At 41.5% G+C, this 21,883-nt stretch overlaps 2 protein-coding genes and 1 long non-coding RNA gene across 7 annotated transcripts in view; 2 read left to right on the top strand and 1 right to left on the bottom strand.

Annotated features, from left to right (window-relative positions):
- The first annotated feature begins 409 nt into the window (after positions 1-409).
- Positions 410-5,901, top strand: ntaq1 (N-terminal glutamine amidase 1). 4 transcript variants are annotated; one of them, XM_013913733.1, is made up of 6 exons: positions 410-675; positions 3,140-3,239; positions 4,887-4,937; positions 5,051-5,172; positions 5,256-5,380; positions 5,469-5,901. In XM_013913733.1, the coding sequence occupies exons 1-6, from the start codon at positions 620-622 to the stop codon at positions 5,615-5,617; spliced, it is 603 nt and encodes a 200-aa protein (XP_013769187.1). In that variant the 5' UTR covers positions 410-619; the 3' UTR covers positions 5,618-5,901. The 4 variants fall into 4 exon arrangements, with proteins under 4 accessions (XP_013769187.1, XP_005744771.1, XP_013769186.1 ...); XM_005744714.1 differs by having other exon boundaries at positions 5,027-5,172; XM_013913732.1 differs by having other exon boundaries at positions 4,887-4,961.
- A 2,819-nt stretch (positions 5,902-8,720) lies between these two features.
- hsf1 (heat shock transcription factor 1) lies at positions 8,721-17,224 on the top strand. Of its 2 annotated transcripts, none has more exons than XM_013913751.1 (15): positions 8,721-9,125; positions 11,145-11,253; positions 12,149-12,285; positions 12,550-12,674; positions 12,747-12,822; positions 12,991-13,052; positions 13,421-13,493; positions 13,671-13,789; positions 13,870-14,051; positions 14,130-14,280; positions 14,908-14,979; positions 15,460-15,565; positions 15,648-15,701; positions 15,807-15,852; positions 15,938-17,224. In XM_013913751.1, the coding sequence occupies exons 1-15, from the start codon at positions 9,006-9,008 to the stop codon at positions 16,105-16,107; spliced, it is 1,602 nt and encodes a 533-aa protein (XP_013769205.1). In that variant the 5' UTR covers positions 8,721-9,005; the 3' UTR covers positions 16,108-17,224. The 2 variants fall into 2 exon arrangements, with proteins under 2 accessions (XP_013769205.1, XP_013769204.1); XM_013913750.1 differs by having other exon boundaries at positions 14,127-14,280.
- A 3,878-nt stretch (positions 17,225-21,102) lies between these two features.
- Positions 21,103-21,883, bottom strand: part of LOC106456375 (uncharacterized) — a 1,536-nt gene continuing 755 nt past the window's right edge. Inside the window, exons 2-3 of the long non-coding RNA XR_001290519.1 lie at positions 21,817-21,852; positions 21,103-21,149 (exon numbers count right to left, since the gene is read on the bottom strand). This is a non-coding gene — a long non-coding RNA (uncharacterized LOC106456375). The remainder of the gene's footprint in view (positions 21,150-21,816; positions 21,853-21,883) is intronic.

Genomic DNA, 21,883 nt, shown 5'->3' with positions numbered 1-21,883 from the left:
CTGAGGAGCCTGGACCCCCTGTGAACTCCGCCCATCTCACCACAGTTATTCTAGTTTTAGATTTGCTCGTTAGCTTGTTTTGAATTCGTTTCTGGAGTGATGATCCAGATCTGTCTGGGTATTATTTATGTCAGTGAGAAATTTTTAACTCATGTAGTTTTTAGTTTAGTAATCAATTTGATACGAACAGATTTGTTCAGTTCAGTTTGATAAAGTATTTTATCAAAAATCTAATTAAAGCTTGAAAAATTTGCAGTGCAGATGTTTACAAAAATTAAAATTTCTAAGAGATTAAGCTGAGTGAATGGGGACTGTATACTGCTAAAGTAGTGATTCTCTGAAAATCTAAGCTAGCTAACAGGTTCAGAGGTCAGTTTGTTTCTCCCATAGTGCTTTGCTGTAAACGGTGTTCTCCTTTCATGAAGGATGCAGCGTCTCTAATGTAGGAAGTAACTAAGGAAGCACTGAAGCTAATTTCTTGTGGCGGCAGCGAAGTGAAATTAGCAGTTGGACCCCAGTCTGTTACTTTGTGGATGCTTTTAATTTGAAAGTCCCCTTTCCTTAGCGGATTTGGCGTCAGTCCGTTTCCCTTGGAGCTCTTTCAGTGTAACACCCGATCATGAATCGGAGACTCGTTCCGACGCGCGAGGACTGCGTGTACACGAGCTGCTACTGGTGAGTCCCGACATACCTGCAACAGGTGACGTGCAGGCTCTGTGTCAGAACATTACTTGGCTCCTGAGAATTGTAAACACACGTCTGGTCAAAGCAGCTGCAACTACAATGATTGGCTAGTTCAGATTTCCGTTTAATTTTTAGCGCAGTTTCTTTAAATTTGTCAGTGAGAGAATAAAAATCACAAGAACGTTGTAAGGAATAATAATCCTCCTTTAAACAGTGTTAATATCAGGTTATCAACAAACATACAACCGAACTGTATCGAGGCTTCGAAAAAATGTGAAACCCATGTCCACAGTGACATCTGCTGGTCAGTTTGAGTATCGCCCCATCTTGTTTAAAGGCCCTTTCATTTATTTTTTATTTTTTTTACAGGTCAGTGATCAAACCTTTATCAATATGATTGTTTCCTGCAGTAAATTGCTATGGTAACATACAAATCCACACATTCATTATCAATTTACATTAAGAATGAATACAACAATCATACTCACAACTTTCTTCTTATATGTGTATCTGTTGCTGTGTGTTAGTTGCAGAGCTATTGCCGCTCTTGCTTCAGTTTGTTTATATCAGCGCTCCTGATCTGATATGAAAGGCCCTTTCATATCGGACGTGGCGTGTGCTGCGCTCACTGCTAACTAGAGTGAAGGACCCAAAATATGAACATTTGCATCCTCGAAAGAGTGACCTTTGTCCTCTTAGATGCCGAGTCTTGTCCTGTGGAGGTGGCTCTTCTGTGTTGTGCCATGCGTTTATGAAGTGGCTGTTTGGTCTCTCCAATGTAGAGGTCTGGGCATTCCTCGCTACACTGTACAGCATACACTACATTGTTAAGTTTGTGTTTAGGAGTTTTGTCTTTGGGATGAACTAGTGTTTGTTTGAGTGTCTTGCTGGGTCTGAAGTAAACTGGGATGTCGTGCTTGGAGAAGACTCTCTGGAGTTTTTCTGATACACCGGCTACATAGGGGATGACAATGTTGTTGCATTTTTCTTTCTTATCCTCCCTCGCTGGTGCCGGATCTTCTTTTCTGTGCATCTTTGCAGACTTGATGAAAGCCCAATTAGAATAACCGCTTGTTTTAATAGCTTCATTAACATGTGTGTGTTCCTTCTTTTTCCCTTCAGGCTTAGAGCATTTTCTCCCCGATGGTGTAGGGTCCTGATTGTGTTTTGATTTTGATCCAGGTGTCGTCTATATATCTGTACCAGTGGCTGGGTACTCTTCCTTTGAAAGAGCCAAGAGCCTTTCTTTCCACTTCCTCCATGTAAAGGTTGGCTACAATGGGTGACACCGGGGAGGTCATGGCACAGCCATGTTTTTGCCTGTAGAAACCCTCGTTGTATTTAAAATATGTTGTGGTAAGGCAGAAGTCTAACAGTGTGCAAATCTGATCGGGGGTGAAGTTGGTCCTGTCTTCCAAGGAGCTGTCTTCTTGTAGTCGTTTTCTGACAGTCTCCACGGCCTCCGTGGTGGGTATGCAAGTGAAGAGAGAGACTACATCAAAGGACACCATGGTTTCATCTGGATCCAGGGTAAGTTTCTGGACCTTGTCGGTGGAGTTCTTGATGTGATATGGGGTGGTCCCCGCCAGAGGTGCTAAAATGGTAGCTAGGTGTTTTGAAATGTTGTAAGTAGCTGAGTTTATGCCGCTAACAATGGGTCTGAGTGGGACAGCTTCCTTTGTGGATCTTAGGAACTCCATAAATGCAGGGTATGGCATCCCCTGGGTTTAGGCGATGATATAAAGGGCGCTCAATGATTTTGTCCTTTTCAAGGTCTTGAAGGCAAGCTATAACTTTCTTTTTGTAGCTGCTTGTGGGGTCTCGCTTTAAGGCTTCGTAGGTATTGTTGTCACTGAGGAGAGTAGTGATCTTTGTGTGGTAATCTGTTGTGTTTAGGACCACGGTGCACCTTCCTTTGTCAGCTGGTAATATGGTGATGTTGTGGTCTTTGCTCGGGGAAGCGACGGCCTTCTTTTCTTGTATTGTGAGGTTAGACGGAGGGACTTTGGCACTGGAGAGGGTGGCTGAAACTTTCATCTTGATTTGCTCTGCTTCTGTCTGTGATAATTTATTAATCTGTACGGCGGTTTCTGTGGCTGTGATGAGGTCCACTGTGGGCAACTGTTGAGGAGAAATGGCAAAATGGAGTCCTTTGGCTAGCACTTTCTTTTCAGGTTCAGTGAGATTCCGGTCTGAAAAGTTCTTCATCCCTTTTTCCTGACTGTCCTCAGGTGTGTGTTTTTCTCTGTGTTGTGTAGGTTCTGACTGAGGAGTGAATGTTTTTGATAGCAATGTGTGGAATTGGAATTGGACTTAAAGACTTGGTGAAACATTTTCTATTAGCCATCAATAAAAACGATCAGATGGATCAGCAGGACACACTAATCCTTCAGAACTTTCAGGAAGCCCTACAGGCTGACTGTCTGTTGCCCTTCTGTCTGTTCTTGTTCTGCAGTGAAGAAAATGTCTGGAAACTCTGTGACTATGTCAGAAAACAGAGAACCGCACCGCTGGAACATCTGTTTGTGATCTTCATCTCCAATGAGACGAGAACGGTGAGAACCAAATGCCAGTATAATGTCAGATTTAAAATGAAGCTGATGGATTTTGTAATTGTATCATCAGATCTGCTGCTCTGTGTCAATTAATCACCGTCTGGTGGTGAGTTGGAGCAGGTGGTGGGGAAACATTTTATTACAGCGATTGGAACATGCTTGTAGGTATTAAACATAATGCGCAGCAGTGGTTTGAATCATATCTATGTAATAGATTCCAATTTGTTTATGTACATGGACAGTCCTCTCTACAGACGTCGCCAAGATTAATTATGGAGTTCCACGGGGTTATGTGATAGGAGCATTAAAAGGCATAGCACATATTTTCTCTGCTATGCAGATCACACCTAACTTTATCTACCCATGAAGCCAGATAAAACAGACCAATTAGTTAAACTGCAGGAATGTCTTAAAGACCTGGATGACCTCTAACTTTTCAGCTTCTGAATTTAGATAAAACGGAGCTCATTGTACTTGCCCTAATAATAGAAATATGGTATCTAACAATATGCTTACTCTGGTTGGCATTACCTTGGTCTCCAACACTGTGAGGAATCTTGGAGTCATTTTTGATCAGGATATATCCTTCAGCATGCATATTAAACCAATACGTAGGACTGCTGTCTTGCACTTCAAGAAGTGGCTAAACTAGCTGCTAAATGTCATGATCTAGAGTCCAGATTGACGCAACAGCATACGGGTACACGGAATTCCTGAGGGGTCTGGAAGAAATGACAGCATAGGATTCGTGACAAACTTTTTTTGCTCATTGCTGAAGATTGCCAAGAATGTAAACACACACAGTGAAAGGGCCCACTGAGCTATTATTGTTTGCTTCCTGGAGTACCAGGTTAAAAAGCACATAATATGGCAGGCATAGAAACAAAAAGTAACATATGAAAGGCTGGACCGTCTTAGGTTAATCACGACTATACCAAAGAAATACAGAAAAAGAGGAAACCGGTCTGAGAGGTTATGAAGAAACTATTATTGTATATACTTTACAATATAAAGTGCCTTCAGGCAAATGTTGTTGGGATTTGTCACTATATAAATGAAACTGAATGAAATGCGTCTCCTTCAAAGAGTTGCTGGGCTCTCTCTTAGAGATAGTTTGGTTATTCGTGAGGGACTCAGAATACAGCCAACTGCTCCTCCATGAGCCAGTTTGAGGTAGTGCGGGCATCCTGCAAGGATGCCTCCTGGATAACTGGAGGTGAATTAACAGTGAGTTATTCTGCGCATGAAATGCTAGGAGGAGGCAAATTACATTTCAGAGCTGGGTTAGAAACATCTCAGCGCCCCCCTGGATAAGCTAAAGGAGGTGGCTTGGGTGAGGGCTTCTCTGTTCAGACTGCTGCCCCGTGACCCGAATGCGGATAAGTGGCAGAAAATGGATTAAAGGATGGTTCTGTGAAACACCTGTCATGCTCTTTTAGACATCTGTCATTTAAGTTTTACATATATAGCACCAAATCGCAAAAACAAAAGGTGCCTCCAAACAAAAGGTGCTTTATATTCTTAGGTAAAGACCCTACAATAACACATGAACTTAAAAACTAAAAACATCCACTTGGTTTTTCAGGTTTTTTGAAACATCTCAGGTGAGGTTCTAAAGCTGATGTTCTGTATTTGTTCTCCTTTGAGGTTCCTCTGTGGAAGCAGAAGTCTGGACACGGAGACCTGCCGGTTATCTGGGTTTGTGATGTCACTGTTAATACTGTGAGAGCACAGACATAAACACAAATGATGTCAAAATGACATTAAAGATAACATCGTTGTTTCAGGACTACCATGTGATCCTGCTGCAGGCAGATCAATCGGACTCTCTAGTGTATGATCTGGATTCAACGCTCTCGTTTCCCTGCAGCCTGAAGCTTTACGCTGCCCAAGCCTTACGCTCAGAGAGTGACATCAGACCAGAATACCACAGGTAAGACACAGCTGAGCATCATGACAGGAAACTACACACACCTGAGTGACATCATAGTTACAATTTCCCCTTCTGTCTGCCAGGAAGTTTCGTGTGGTTCCTGCTGACAGCTTCCTGTTGAACTTCGCATCTGATCGATCTCACATGAGGAACTCTGATGGATCGTGGAAGATGCCTCCCCCTACGTATGCCCCTATATGCACTGCAGGTCACATGACTTCCCAGTTATTAGCGTGTGTAATCGCGTGTACCATGTAGTTATGATGTCATCATACTGGGCTGCGTTTTCCCCTCAGAGTGCCAGATGAACCTAGATGGTTTCATCAACATGGACCCTGCCATCGGCTGGGGTGTGGTCTTCAGCCTTAACCACTTCCTGCAGAGATACATTGGAAGCACCTCATCAGCCTCATCCTCTTCTTCATCAGCAGCAAGATCGTCGTAGTTGTGGTTTTGAGGGTTTTTTTCGAGTGTGGGCTCCAGATGTTTGAAGTGGAATGAAGAGTCCTCCTGCCAGCTGCTGTCCCACATGACCATGTGAAACGAAATTGGTTCTTGTAACTGTTCACCGTTGTCCCACCCCCTTATAAAATGCAAGATATTTTAATAGTTGTTCAGCCAAAAACCATCGATGTACATATGAACATATTGATCATTTGATGACTTATTGGTGAACTTGTTGATCAGAAGAGTGCTTTCACCCCGATCAATAAAACTCTCCATAATGTCTTTGAGCATCTTCAATTCACTGTTAGAATTTAAAAATAAGGAAACACTAGTAGGGTTCTGTTTGTTTGGGGTACAGTTGGTATGTTTGGTTTAACATGATTGTCAGTTTCCAGAAATAACATCAGAGGTTTTTGACATCTGCTGCGCCGTTGTCGGGTAGACTAGTGCAGGATTTAGGGACAGCGTTGATGTAGTTCATCACTTGGGCCGCTACAACGAAAATCAGAAGTCAAGGTTGGTTATCATTCGGTTTTCAACAAGATCGGCTTGCGACCAGATCTGGAGAAAAGCTAAAAACTACACCTTCCTGAAGAAAAATACCTACAAATTTTTTACTCTAGAATCCAAATAATAAAGATGAACGTTCTCCCAAGATTGCTTTACATGTTTCAATCACTCCCACTTTCTATACCTCAAAGTAAATTTAAAATATGGGATAAGATGATGTCAAGGTTTATATGGGATGGGAAGAAGCCCAGAACAAGGTTAACAACATTGCAACTCCCGAAGTGTAAGGGAGGGATGGCTTTGCCTAACCTAAGGGAATACTTTTACGCAGCCCAATTTAGACCAGATTATGAGGCACGGTGGAAGGAAATTGAGGGAAACAAAATTCAAATTTTTATCTCTGACAAACAATTAATGACCTCTTACAAAAGTAGAATGAATCAAATTGTGAAATTTACATTAGACATATGGCACACAGTAATAGAAAAACATCAGTTAAAAGAACAATTATTTTTGCTGAGATGGTTTAGACATGATAAAAAATTTAAGCCGGGACAATTGGACCAAACATTCAAACAGTGGGAGTTAAAAGGGATTACAGCAGTTTGTACTCTAATGAAAAATGGAACACTAATGAGTTTCCAACAACTAAAAAATAAATACAAATTGGAAAATAGAGATTTTTTTTTTGATATCTGCAAGTAAGGGACTATTGTGTAAAGCAAATAAAGACTGAATGGCTTGAAAAACCATTGGGTGTTATTGGACTAGTAAAAAATTGCTATGAACATAAACAATTCAAAGCAATTTCCACCTTCTATAGATCTTTAGAAGAAGATAGACAGGACACAACCTTTTACCTTAAAAAGAAATGGGAAGCTGAACTTGCCATAACTATAACAGAGAAGGAATGGGTTAGTATGTGTGAAATACAACACAGCACAACGAATTCGCCGTTGTGGAGGGAATTTTGCTGGAAAAATTTGACGCGTTTTTTCATTACATCCAAAATAAAAAGTAAACAGATCTCAAGTCCACAGAGATGTTGGAGACTGTGTGGAGAAACAGAAGCAGATCATTCACATGTATCCTGGAAGTGCATAAAAATTTAAAAGTATTGGGAAGACCTTAAAATGACCATAGATAATAATCTGGGTTATGCACTCCTAAACACCTGTCAAGTGATGTACCTTGGAAACATAAAGGAACAGATACAAAAGGAGGACTTATATCTGGTAAAAATAATTCTAGCCGGAACTAAAAAAGCAATCAGAAAGAAGTGGTTACACCCAGACCCTCCTGCTCAACAAGATTGGATTAGGATTGTAGAGGGTATCTCAGAGATGGAAAAAAATCACATTCAATATTAGACTGATGGGATGTAAAGATAGACAATGGAGGAAGTGGAAAGCATTCCGAAATGGCACCAAAACCACAACATAAAAAGAAATTTGATAGGTGGAAAAAGAAGTGTAAACTCCAGACTGCATATATGTTCGTTTGTTTGTAATTTTCTTTACTGTATCGTTTTCAATGTTAACTAAAACTAATAAAAATTAAAGTTGAAAAAAAAAAAGAAGAACAAATTTAATGAGAATGTTATACACTCTGAAGTATACCCCAGTAGGTCATTATGTGTTAGAATTTACCATCAGTGTTGATAATGTCTTTCTTCTTGCCAATCTATACAGTTTTAACTCTAAGTCAGAAAAATACTTTTTGTTGGACGCCCCAGAAACATGCTTTTTGTTCTGATTATCAAATACCCTAATCTTCTGTTATTAGTGTGAGGTGACTTTAATATAATAGATCCTTCCTTAGACAGATGCCCACCTTGCTCAAATAACTCTGCTATAAATACATTTATGCAAAAAATTCTTTTAATAGACATTTGGAGAGTTAAGAACCCTAAAGCCAAACTCTACATGGAATAATAAATCCAGCTCTTCTAAATCCTGTATTGATTTCTGGTTAGTCCCTGATTGCTTAGATAAGAATAACATAATAGTCAATATAATGCCAACTCCACTTACAGAACACAAAGCGGTATCACTTCAGGTTTCTTTAAGTCTTCATGCTGCCCAAGCGCGTAGGAGCTGCTACTAGAAACCTAATAATTCCCTTCTAAAACATGAGACAGGAATTGAAGATATTCTGTTATTGATTAAATGTTTCTGGGATAAATCCCTAGCCAGTCATGTTTACTGTCAAAACTGGGAGCTTTTCAAATTTGAAGCCGCTAAATATTTAAGTGAGTATGGCTTTTCAACAGCAAAACAAAGGAAAACTGAAGGAATTAATGTAGTTACAAGGATAACTGCTCCAGAACCTATCGGAAGATGATGAGATTGATTTTGTTTTGCAACAGAATAAATTAAATGACAACATTCTCATAATATAAAAGCAATAAAACTATACATTTATGCTCCTTGTTTGGTATCTTGTGATTAGCCTGTGTCTAATTGTTATTACACGAAACCCCCTGACATTGTCTTTTGCTCATTTATATCTGTAATGTTTGAATTGCTAATGAAGTTAAAAATAAATAAATAATAATAATCCGCCTTACTGCTCATCACATCACAGCGCGACAGAACGTTAGGGTTACGTATTGTGCTGACGCCATCAGACCGCGCTGGGCAGCTATCTGCGCAGTTGTGTTTTATCGGATTTGCGGAGTTGTCGCTGCTCTAAGTGAAATAAAGTTCAGCACGTCTGTTTGCAGCCCCGCGGGGAACTCTGAGTTCAGCAGCGGGACCAAACCGGCACGGTCCCAGTCAGATCAAGGACCCGAGTCGTAGTTCGTTGTTTTCTTTCTGACGCAGCTAGCAGTTAGCGTCGTTAGCTCAGGTGTGTGCTCGATTTTCGTCTCTCAGATGGAATATCCCGGAGGAGGGGGGGCGGTGCTGAGCAGCGGGAACGTCCCGGCCTTCCTGACCAAATTGTGGACCCTAGTGGAGGACCCGGACACCGACCCGCTCATCTGTTGGAGTCCGGTACGCACGTTAATAGCTAACAGCTAACAGCTAACGCAGACAAGTTTAACTTTAATTACACTGCAGAAACAGACACAACTTTATTTAAACTGGAATGCAGACAGGTTTGTTGACAAACTTTATTTACTGACTAAGGAAAAGAGGTCAGCTCAGTTAGCTTGGCTTCAGTGAGCTATTAAGGCTAACAGATCTCACGTCAGAGGTCAAATGATTTCAGACATCATCAGCTAGTCAGTAAATGATCAGTTGACGGTTGTTTTTCTGACAAACTGATCCCAGCAGCTGTTTTGGTGATTGGCATAAAGCCTGAATTCAAATAAGCTGATGTCACTGTAGTGTCATAGCCCACACATTGTACAGCTGCAGGTGTTAACTACCAGTTGCACTGAAATCAGCCACTTATCACCAAGAGGTCTCCATCTTTATTTTCCTGATTTTTAGGTGTTTTTTTTTTTTTTTTTTTTTTTTTTTTAATTGCATAACTATTAGGCTCCGCCCACAGCTGAAGGTCATGTAACACCAGATTAAAGATTCTCAAGTGTAATTTCCTAGTGTAGTTTAAAAAGGAAAATGAACCTTTAATCCATGGTTTTCATTACTGCCACACGCCCACCTAGATGGCAAAAACAATACTGCGGTCCTTTGCTCTCCAGCCTCACTGTGAACGTCTCCTAGTTTAACTAGAAACCAAAGTGCCAGATAGTTGCTGTGCTATCAGATGCAGTAATCAACATTTATTTACAACTGCCAGAGAGGAGTTTTGATTATGGCACCAACATGTAAGCACACCTCCTAACTCTTACTGGCTACATCTGCTTTTCACAACAACCCTGGCTGTGCAGTGCAGGAATGATTTAACTGGCATTAGAAAAATACTCGGTCAACTTTACTGTTATGACATGATATTATTGTGACAAATTAATACTACCTGAACTTTTCTGGAACTACACTGTAAATATCCAAGTCAACAAAATGTAAGATTTACATTTGGTAGTTTGTGTTTAACCCTTTCACACACAGTGCTCACTACAGTGGACACCTATTCAAAGGCTGTTTTCTTGTATTTGTGTCAGAGTTGATGGTATACTTGCACATAAACCACTACACTGGACACTGATGTGTCACCCCATACCCTGCCACCCATTCCAAATGTCCACCTAAGTGGACATGTAAAAAACTATTTGAAAAATACATGTTTAAGAAATGAAGTTACAAGAAATTTTTTTCATGCCTAAAGATCATTAAAAATACTTAAGAAAAAAAAAAATCCTGATTGGGGTTGTCATAATTAAGCTAGCTATGTAGAGCTTACTTTTGCTTTAACAACAAACATTTTCTTGTTCTTCACCTCCTTTAAATAAAGCTTCCGCGGCAGGATATGGATCACAAGTCCCCAAAATTAATGGGTTCTCTTTATGTCGTTGTTTTTCTTCCATGGATAGATGATCCAAATAAAGAGTTCATTTTCATCTGCAGTGTGTTCTGTTTAAATAAGAGTTCCAATCAGTAATCTATTCATCAGCGCCTGATGTGCAAAAAAAACAAAAAGCAAAAATGTTGAAATAATCAATAAACTGTGAGCTGGTCAGACACAGTCTGCAGGAGAGCAGACAGCTGAGATTAAAGTGTTAGCAGTGTGCTCTGATTTTCAGATCTATTCCTGGAGATTCCTGAGAGCGTAAGAGCGTATATAGTCTCTGTTTTAATCGGTTGATTATAAGGTAAATGGAGTGGTTCTTATACATTCCTTAATACTCAAGTACTCAAAGTGCTTTATACACCATGTCTCATTTACACACATTCATGCGACACTTTTTTCAACCTGCGCGCTTTCTGTCGAACAGTCACACACTAATGAACGCATCGAAGAGCACCCGGACCTCAGGGTTCAGTTTGCGGCCCAAGGAATGGAGCAGAGAGGAATTAAACCACTAACCTTCTGATTAACAGATGACCGGCTTTGCATCCTGAATCACAGCCACCACAATAATACAGATTCTTTTTCTCTTGTTGTATAAGAGTGGTACCAGTTTCCATGTGTTCGACCAGGGGCGGTTTTCCAAAGAAGTTCTGCCAAAGTTCTTCAAGCACAACAACATGGCCTCTTTTATCCGCCAACTCAACATGTGTGAGTAACCAGCAAGGAATCATCAGTGTGTTAGCCCCACCTCTGAATGGTAGCTTGTTCAGAGCTGGGGCTATCACCACTGTTTTTTTTTTTTTTTTTATTGATTTATTTTTTGGGAAAGAAGATTCATCCAATCAGGTGTGCTTTGTGAAGAAACATTGAGATATGAGTGAAATGTCTGGTGTTTAGCGGGTTTTCTTTGCTGCTGTAATTATCATAGCAGCAACAACCAGTCATCACAAGGCAAGGTAGCCTGCAGTTAACATAGCAGTTAATGAGAAGATAGCAGTTAACGAGCTAAGCCAGTGGTCCCCAACCTTTTTTGCGCCACAGACTAGTTTATGTCCGACAATATTTTCACGGATGTCGTGGATAAATACAACAAATAAAACGAATATCGGTACCCCCCAAAAAAGAACATTTATTCATAACACATGGGAAAAGACCCAGGGAAACAGAGTTAACGATAAAAACGGATAAAAACCACAAATTTCACACCTGAGCCTCAACTCTCGTGGTCCGGTACCAAACGACTCACAGACCGGTACTGGTCTGTGCCCTGGAGGTACCGGTTTGTGTATATCAAGCTGATCGTTCATCATGACGATCTTTGTGCATGAGCAACTTCTTTTTCTCCATGTCACTGAAGAAGTGCTAGTTGACTGGTATGCTGAAAAGCTGAACTTTTCTCAACACTCAGCAGAACCATCTTTATAAAAAGTAGGATAGAAGAAAAGGACAGGCCCACCTGTGCATGCTCCACCTCTAGCACTGTGCATGCAAAGGCATCTGGACTATGGAAGAGCCAGAAAGAGCAGCTGTGATATTAGCGAGTGTAGCATTGTATTGATGGTGTCCACATCCTTTATTGATGGTGTAATGGTACTTCTCTCAGATGGTTTCCGTAAGGTGGTGCACATCGAGCAGGGTGGTCTGGTGAAACCAGAGAGAGATGACACAGAGTTTCAGCACCCATTCTTCATCAGAGGACAAGAACATCTGCTGGAGAACATCAAACGCAAAGTCACCAACGTATGTAGTGCCTCACACACCAGAGAATACCTAAAAATGCAGACAGGTGATAGACTAAAGGCAGACTCTGAAAGGTGATGATTCAGAGTGCTGTGTGACATCACAGGATACAGCTAATCAATCATAAATACTTTGTATAGCCCCCTTAATGTGGGGTCAGAGTGGCCTTTAATCTATCGCTGTGCATGTGGTACTACGAACTCAGAACCCAATCTGACCTGTCCTGTCCATCTCCTTGGTAACGGTATGCTGTGATTGGAACAGGTGTCATCAGTGCGTCAGGATGATGCGAAAATCTCTGCAGAGGAAGTGAATAAGATCCTGAACGATGTCCAGTTGATGAAGGGAAAACAAGAAACCATCGACTCCAGGATCGTCACAATGAAACAGTAAGTACCAAACCAGAATCGGGGCTAGAAACCACTCGGCAGTGTTGACTAAAGGCTGACTTTGTATTTCAGTGAGAACGAGGCTCTGTGGAGAGAGGTGGCCAGTCTGAGACAGAAACACACTCAGCAGCAGAAAGTTGTCAACAAGGTACCTGTTCTCACTGTCCACACCTTTCCAATTAGCAGAACTCTGTAATAATACACCTGATGTGATCCGTCTAAAAATATGAAAACCTCAGGGGAGAGTGATGCCACATAGTTGTCAGACATTATCTTAACATTAATGAACTCTCTGCCTGTCTTTCTCTCTCTCCAGCTCATACAGTTCCTGGTGTCTCTCATTCAGTCCAACAGACTGCTAGGAGTCAAAAGGAAGATGCAAGTGTTTTTTTGATACCATAGATACTACAACAAATGCTACACTGTACACCACAAAATGTTACAATTGTGACTTAGACACTAGATAATTTCAAAGTGCAGATTGGATGCTGTGAGATTTTCTCTGCTAAGAACATTTTCAAGCAAATGAGTATCCAACTGCCCAAATTTCAGACTTTTGCTTTTATTTTGAAGTACCAGTTCCATTTCCCTCTCATACCTGACCTTAAATTCAGTTTCGTCTGTACATGTTTTGCCATCCATCCATCCATCTTCATCCGCTTTATCCGAGGCCGGGTCGCAGGGGCAGCAGCCTAAGCTGCTACATGTTTTGCATTTTCGTTTATTCATTTTAACTCTCTCTGCAGTCCTCTGATGCTCAACGACTCTGGCAACACCCACTCAATGCCCAAATATAGCCGTCCCTTCTCATTGGAGCAGGTAACTTGTCTCTGATGTACATCTTTCACTCAGAGCTGCACAGTCAGCGGTGATTATCTTTCAGAGTGACATTAGCTGATTGTCTAGCTTTAGCTTTGAAAACTAGACTCTTCATATCTACCTGTGCAGATCTTTGTCCTCACTTGGTCACTTGTGCTTTTGTGTTTTTCATTTCAGGCTGCAGCCAATCTCTTCTCAGCGGACACCTCTGTGACTTCAGGACCCATCATTTCTGACATCACAGACATGGCCACATCTGGTTCAGATGAATTGGCTAGTGATTGGACGGACCAAGGGTGAGTACTGATCAGATTAGTCCTGCTTAGTCAGTAAGTGATTGATCCTTCAGAAGTCAGAGTGCATAACCTCCTTGCAGAGAGAGCCAATCAGTCGATATCAAAGAGGAGCCGTCCAGTCCGGAGGTGGAGGTGTGTCCTGTTCTGGAGGAAGTGGCTGCACCAGTGGACACGCCCTTCTCCCCCACCACCTTCATTAACTCCATCCTAGAGGAGAATGAGCCACCCACCCCAGTCACCTCCACGAGCAGTGCTCCCACTGGTAGACATTAAGTTTGTGGTTAGCAGTTTGATTCCTGTTCAGAGCATTTCTGGTAAATAAAAATCTTTCTCTCAGCAGCCAGTCCCATTGTGGTGATGAGCCCCGTCTCCACTGGCCCCCTGTCTTCTGCCTCATCCACCCAATCACTCACCTCTGTTACCACAGCAAACACAGCCCCCAGCACAACAACACCTCAGAAGAAATGTCAAGCCATCGCCTGTATTGACAGGTAAGTGTGACTACACCAGTATGCAGTTGTGAAACATTCATAGAGACTTCTAATAGAGTTAGTACCACCTGCAATGAACAACTATGAGTGTTTACCAAGAGTTAGCCCAAGTATTTCCCCAACAGTGGCCCTGCTCTGACTAAAGCTGAAACTGTGTTCGAGGTTGCAAAGAGCTGCCCAACAAACCGTCTCTCTAAACTGTCCTCAGTCCACCCTTACGCTGGGGAAGCCGTCACCCTTTGCTGACAGCTTCCCCAGCATCTCTCCAGAAACTGCCCCAACAAACACCTGCAGCTTCCCTGAACAGCTGCCCCACCCCCTGCATCCGTCACCTTGACATTCTGAGCGTCTTTCTGGAAAGTGGCTCTCAGACAGGATACTGAAAGTGTTCTGCTGAATGCAGATTGCAAGCTTGTGTCAGGAGTGTGCGAGTTAGACCTCAGTCTGAAGTTTGTGCTACAAGTTTAGGAACCTCCTCCTATTCAGCCCACTTGAATGGCAAGTGCAGCGCTGCCTTATCTGAAAGCCTCTTAACTAACCATGGTGTGGTTTCAGTTTGTCTTACATTTTAGGTGATGGTCCTGTTGCAGGACAAGTGTGTCATTAAAACCCCTGTGCTTCCTTCAGACCACGCCCCCTTCCCTCTGCAGGTGGACTCCCACCTGATGTTTGGCGGTTCCTCTCAGCACAACCTGACAAGTGAATCACTAACTCTACAAACAATTATTGATTTGTAAATATTTGTAAAGTTTTGAAGTCTTCTGGTGACATTCTGCATTTTCTTCTTGTCAAATGTGTGAGGTCCAGATCAGCTTCTTTAGCTGATCAGATGTCAGAGGTCATGAGATAGTTAATTGATTATATTTGGTCAATATTAAGTGCAGAAGTAAGCACTCCGGTCAACAGGTCAAAAAAGGTTTCTTAGGTGGCTCACAGCAGGAAATGTTTCAGGCATGTTCTGACTACAGGAAATACTGTGTGTGGCCACGGTGAGGGGTGGAGCCTTTGCATAAGATTATTAACAGCAGAGAACTGGCAGGTTCAAACTGAGCTCACCTGTGTGGAACAGTTGACATGCAGATCATGTATTTATTTGGATCTCTGCAGACATAAAGGAAAATGTAGAATAACGGCAGACATGTGACCTAACATCAGACCTGTCTCACCTGTGTGCCTCAGGTCTGAGCTTTTGGATCATGTGGATACTATCGACAGCGGCTTAGAGAACCTGCAGAACATACTCAACACACAGACGTTCTCCTTGGATACAGTTCCATTTATTGAGGTTAGTCTGACTTCTTGTTACCACCTCACATTATTATCACTTGTGTTTGTGTGTCACTAACTGTGTGGGTGTGTGTGCTTAGTTTTTCAGTTCATCTGGCTCGCCTGCAGACTTTGACCTCGACAGTTTGGACAACGTGAGTTGCAAATTTCACATTCTTTGGTCTGCTGTTTCAAAAATAAGAGCGTACTGTTGCCGATGATGTCAGACCTGTCTCACTGATGTTACCGTTTCCCACTAGCTGCTGTCTGATGAAGCTCCTAAGGGAAGTGAAGAAAGCGGAACGGGTGAGTCATGCTTTCAGTAAGTTGCTGCTCCATCCACCTGTCTGTTGTCATGTCATGACACTGTGCTGCTCTCTGATTGGTGCAGGAAAGCAGCTGGTTCAGTATACACCTGTCCAAACGTCTGAATCTGACAGCGGGGCTGACCTGCCAGCGCTGCTGGAGTTGGAAACTGAGCCATTTCTCAGCTCTGACCCCCACACCGAGGACCCAGGCATCACCTTGTTGAACCACGGCAATCTGGACTCCAACCTCTGACCTCTCGAGTAACCATAGCAATGTGACACCTGAGCACTGACTCAGTTGCAGCAATAGATGAGAACAGTCGATAGGTCAAAGGTTGTGTTTTTATTACACAGATGTTATTGATATTAATCTGTCTTCTTCTTCTACTCTTGTTCTTTTCTTTGTTGAAGCTTAAATGGAAGCCTTTGTTGCTGTTGAATGCATGTTGAAGTCAGATTTTATGGTCGTCTTTATTTTCTTGTGTAAAATAGATTGAAAAGAATCAGAATATTTTTGGAGTTTTATCAACAAGTGCTGTGCGACCTGACTGACTGCCCACCCATATGAAAGAGCCATGTGGATCAGTGTTATTTCTCATTAGTTTGTTTCCATCAGTTTATATTACTATTATATTCAGTTTGTTCCCGAAACATGAGTTCACATCACTGCTCACTGCTGTGTCCCCATGTTTCAGAAATAATGCAGAGACATGTCTGAGATGGTATGAGCGCCTTTTTTGACTTGTATATTAGAGATGCTTTGGATCAGGTTTGAGATTCTTGTCTGCAGAAGCTTCATGGATGGAACTCTGAAGGTAACCAAATGATGGTCCGTGCTGCCAATTGTGTTTGTGTTTGCAAGGCCAGTTTAAGGAAACTTTGTTTGAATTTGTCGGGGTTGCACGTTGTTATGTCATCAGACACAGGGTTAACATTCCTCACAGCTTCACTTGGTTAAAGTTTAAACAAAGGCCGAGATCTCAACCACATCTCAGGCTCAGTGCTGTGATACAGGGCTCATCTGTGATGTCGTCATTCTTACTGAGCAGCTTTTCTGTATGCCAAGTCACCTGTGGCTCACCTGAACCAGTCGTCTCTTTGATGGCTAAGAAACACCTGAAGTTCTGAGGATATTTTATTGGTCACATGGTCAGAGCTGAACAAACAGAAAGCTCCCTTCAGTATTAACACATCTGTTAATATAGTACAATTATATTTAAGGCAAGTGGTAAATCCACCCGAGTCCTCCAGGGTAACATGATGGCGCTCCACGTGTAGAGAGGACAAAGACGGGGTCAAAGGGCAGATGAAATGTTGATGTATTCTGAGTGTAAAATTTTGATTCAATAAAATGTTTTTAAAGAGCAGCATGTGAATGAATGACTGGTTGATTTAAATCAAACTGTGAGGATGTCATAAGGTTGGTAATACTGCGTTGTCTCTACAAAGTGAAATGAATGTGTGAGTAAGCTAAATCACCACGTTAACTGATGCTGAACAGATCACCTGGTCAGGAGCAGGTAAAGTTCAGAGTTTCAGTTTAACCTCAACTATGTTTATTTCCAGCATGTTTTCAGCCTGATAGATTATCTGTTAGGAAACCATGTTTTATAGTAAGCGCTACTTTTCTAACAACAGTCAGTGAAGCTCAGCTGTAAAGTTAGCTCAGACCTTTTACCCCCTGCAGCTACTAGAATAGAACACACACAAAAAATATCTTTTCAGTCAGTCAAAATTAATTTGATTTCCATGTTTGCTATATCTGGCTGTGGAACAGGAAGCTTAAATGTATCAGTCCAGATCCAGTTTAAAGCATAGCCTTTGTCTTTCACATTTGCACATTCTTTGACATACACAGCAGCACTGTGAGGAAATGCTGTACAGTGCAGCGAAGAATGCCCAGACCTCTACATTGGAGAGACCAAACAGCCACTTCACAAGCGCATGGCACAACACAGAAGAGCCACCTCCACAGGACAAGACTCAGCAGTCCATCTGCATCTTAAGGATAAAGGACACTCTTTCGAGGATGCCAATGTTCACATTTTGGACAGAGAGGGCAGATGGTTTGAAAGAGGAGTGAAAGAAGCCATCTATGTCCACTGTGAGCGACCATCTTTGAACAGAGGCGGGGGGTTACACCAACTCTCTGCCATCTATAATCCAGTTTTGAGATCCCTTCCCAGACGCCTTAACGCCCACTCACATCCTGGGCCATCTGATCTCAGGAATTCGCATGATAAGGTGGGGCCAGGTTTCACAATGAACACACCCGAAACTCTGGCTGATTGGGACCCACACCCAGTTTCACACCTTGGCTCAGGTGATTAGAGGATCATCAGGGGGTCCTTTTGTCCCTCTGTGGGGGGAAACTCCCACTAGGTTTATATCTGGGACTCTCCACCATTTGACCTTAGAACTGAAGAAGCTTCTCGGATAAGAGTTGAAACGTCTTCAAGTAACTTAAAGAAGTCCAGACACTTTTCTTTGCAAGCTCCTTTGACGTGAGAAAATGATGTAAATAGATTTGGTGAACATTTACTTCATCAAGAGGGAGGAAGGTACTCACAGATGGACTGTATTGTATGCAGAGACTGCAATCTAAAAGGTGGTGAGAGGTGGTGTTAGAGGAGAATGTAGTTAGACATATGATGGTAATGTGTAGGATGCCCACTTTGAGCAGTTTGGATACAGAGAGGTGAGGTAAGATTGGGCACGTGCAGAGGAGGAAGAATGGATACACTGGACAAAGGAGGATGAAGATGGAGCTGCTAGACACAAGGAGAATAGAAAGACCTCAGAGGAGGTTCATGGATGTAGAGAGGGAGGACTGTTGTGACAGAGGAGAATGCTGGGATAGGAGGACATGGAGGCAGATAATCTGCTGTTAAGACCCCTGGAGCAACTGAAATAAGAAGAATACAGCAAATTCATAGTTAAAATTTAAATAATCAAAGGTTCATTTTACTGTTCTCTGGGATAAATTCTAAGGTTAATAAGTTTCAGTAGCATAGAGAGTAGTGTTGGCAAAAGTGCAGACATGGTTTAAAAATAATATTCTGGTAAAAGTTAAAGAAATGATTCAATGTCTTTACTCAAGTAAAAGTAAAAAAGAAATTCTGCAACGCTAACTGAACCTTGTGCTATAATAATACAATAAAATCATATTAGTTAGATGGAAATGCAAACTTAATTTCAGTCTAAATTCTAATAAAAACAATTCGAATAAATGTACTCAGGTTGAATCAATTATGTAAGTAAGTAAGTAAAATTTTATTTATATAGCACGTTTCTAGATAAAAGATCACAAAGTGCTTCACAAGGTATAAAACAAAAACAGTCAAAAGTTAACAAAACGCAATTCTAAAAAGATGTGTTTTTAGTTGTTTTTTTAAAAGTGATCACTGAGTCCGCAGATCTTAAGTTCTGAGGAAGAGCGTTCCACAGTCTGGCGGCCACAGTGGCAAAAGCTCTATCTCCCTTGGTTTTCAGCCTTATATGCTGAATAACAAGCAGGCCCTGATCACAAGACCTCAGGGACCTACTAGGGACATAGGGCTGTAAAAGGTCAATGATGTAGGCTGGTGGTTGTCCTTGAAGAGCTTTAAATGTCAGAACCAGTATCTTAAAATGGACTCTGAATTCAGCGGGGAGCCAGTGCAGCTGTATAAGCAATGGTGTTACATGAGAGTACTTAGATGTTTTTGTCAGAATCCTTGCTGCAGCATTTTTGACAATCTGCAGACGCTCCAGGGAGTTTTTGTTTACACATGTAAACAGTGAATTACAGTAGTCCAATTACGCTGAAATGAATGCACGAATAACAGTCTCCAGTTCAGAATGAGATACCATAGGGCTCAATTTAGAAATGTTTCTTAAATGATAGAAGCAGGATGTAGAACATGAGCAGAGAAAATTAAGGAGAATTTACAATCGCCTACATTGTAGAGGGTGACTTTGCCTCCAAACCTAAACAGGAAGATGAGTAAAGCAAATGGTTACAGTGGGATGAAGAACGTCTGGTGTTGTGGTGTTGTTCACGGGTCTAAAATCCTGTACCATTCATCTACCCTTACCTGGGCCCATAAAGACGGGAAGTATTGGCATATTCCATGATGACTGATATGGGATGATCACGCTGGCCTCCAGTAATCTGTTTATAGTGTCGTACTGGGGTCACCAGACCAGACCTTCACCAGGGTTCAGGGTGATGTGGACCCGGGCTGTGTCAACTAGACGGACATCATGTGGCGTGGTGGTCCAGATAGCAGAAGAAATGGAGTCTAAGAAACGTGGGGTTGTTCTTATTTTCTTCAATCAGTGATGAATAATAAGATTTATTCAGAGCTCACAAAATCCAGGACGACAGTTTAGTGACCAGTTTGGGCAAAAGACAAATTCTCAGTTTTGATGTTCAACAAACACATTTATTACAGAATTTTTAAACCATGTTTTACAATGAACATGTCACTTCCTTTTTGTCATCAGATCAAATCTGAATCAGCACACTGTTGAGACTAATTTTCTTTACTTTCCCTCCATGATTCTCTAAGACAAAATAAATGTCTATAAACCGACATTTTTAAATATTAAAAAAACAAACAAACAAAAAAAACACCTGCTGCCATTCACTGGAGGGGCCTACAGCTAGTGGGAGGGGTCAGATTTCATTGGCCGTGCTGATTGGTCGGTACACTGGAAACGGTAACGCAGGAAGCGAACTCGCGGTTTGATGTGGAAGTCAGCAGGTATCCTCCAGTTCCACATTTTCTGTACCTGAACGAGAAACTAAGATTCAGTGAAAAGCTTCACATGAGAACAATAAAAATAAAAACATTCCGAACAGACATATTAATTAACACACGTTTTCAACATGCTCCAGCATGTGTTTGCAAAGCTTCTCTGTTGCATGCTACAATAGACGGTTTAAATAATGGATCATATTTTGGATCATTTTTATACCCTCTGGTATGAGTTAAAACACATAATGAATTTATGTGGGGATTTTTACTATCTGGATCTGGAGGGACAGATCTAACACATCCAGTACTGATGCTGCAGGGTTTTCATGACCCTGACATAAGGTTCTTTTAAATAAAAATCAGTTTCAGGGTTTGATGAACATTGAATACAAAGAAAGTGTAAACTAAACAGGAAACATCAGACTGCTCAGGACATCTTCAGTGATAGAGAAAATGTATTAAATGAAATATTGTAAAGATTCGAGTCAAGATTGTGATGATAACAAACCTTCAGGACCCTGACCAGATGGGTTGTACTGTTCAGTAACTGAACCTGCAGAGAACAAGCAGAACCAAGAAAAGAGAAAGAACAAGCCTTCAGCACCTGATCTCATATCAGATACAAACAGCAAAATATCCTTTAACCAAAAAATGGGACCCCAAACCGCATCCAGCACACCTTTGAACCTTCTGGGGCACAGATGCAAAGGAGAAAGTACACTTGGAGGGAATAATTCTCTTCATCCAATCTGCAATTTATTTAATTATTTATTTATTTACAAAAATACTGATATTAACAACCAAAGAAGAAACTTATCTTAGCATTAACCCAGGCTTGAAAAGCTTAAGCCCCTCCCCCTGAAGAAACTATGCAATCATTAGTCAGTGGCCTGATATATTAGATGTTTTTACCCTGAGGATGACAAAGATTTCTTACTTATTAACCTCTGATGCTTTTATACAAAAATCACAAATACAGAAGTTCACAACAATCCCCCCAATGTGTGTGTTTTTAACTACTTGGTAAGATTACAATTCCCCACTAGTACATAGAAGACATGGAATACATGGAATTTTCCAATATGGTGGCAATGTGGAAAAGAGCATATGCAGTCTTAGTCCTCTAGAGGGCATAGGTTTCCACGTGACATACAGGCTCTGTCCGTATTTCAGGTATGTGTTCTAAACCTTTTAAAGCTGTGAACATTTTTAAGACTTACCAGCCATCTGTGTGTGATCTGTCACAGCTGGAGGACCTGCAAAAGAAAAAAACGACACACACATTGT

The sequence above is a fragment of the Pundamilia nyererei genome, unplaced genomic scaffold, assembly GCF_000239375.1.
Source record: "Pundamilia nyererei isolate P.nyererei 1_Seehausen unplaced genomic scaffold, PunNye1.0 scaffold00148, whole genome shotgun sequence".
Lineage (NCBI taxonomy): Eukaryota > Metazoa > Chordata > Actinopteri > Cichliformes > Cichlidae > Pundamilia > Pundamilia nyererei.
This window is presented reverse-complemented; position numbering and strand designations above follow the sequence as displayed.

Coding starts and splice junctions, on each gene's coding strand:
- ntaq1 (XM_005744714.1), top strand. CDS start 620: ATGAATCGGAGACTCGTTCCGACGCGCGAGGACTGCGTGTACACGAGC. Junction 3,240..4,886: donor TCTCCAATGAGACGAGAACG/GTGAGAACCAAA, acceptor TTCTCCTTTGAG/GTTCCTCTGTGGAAGCAGAA. Junction 4,938..5,026: donor GAGACCTGCCGGTTATCTGG/GTTTGTGATGTC, acceptor TCGTTGTTTCAG/GACTACCATGTGATCCTGCT.
- hsf1 (XM_013913750.1), top strand. CDS start 9,006: ATGGAATATCCCGGAGGAGGGGGGGCGGTGCTGAGCAGCGGGAACGTC. Junction 11,254..12,148: donor TATCCGCCAACTCAACATGT/GTGAGTAACCAG, acceptor TACTTCTCTCAG/ATGGTTTCCGTAAGGTGGTG. Junction 14,980..15,459: donor CTCTCAGCACAACCTGACAA/GTGAATCACTAA, acceptor TGTGTGCCTCAG/GTCTGAGCTTTTGGATCATG.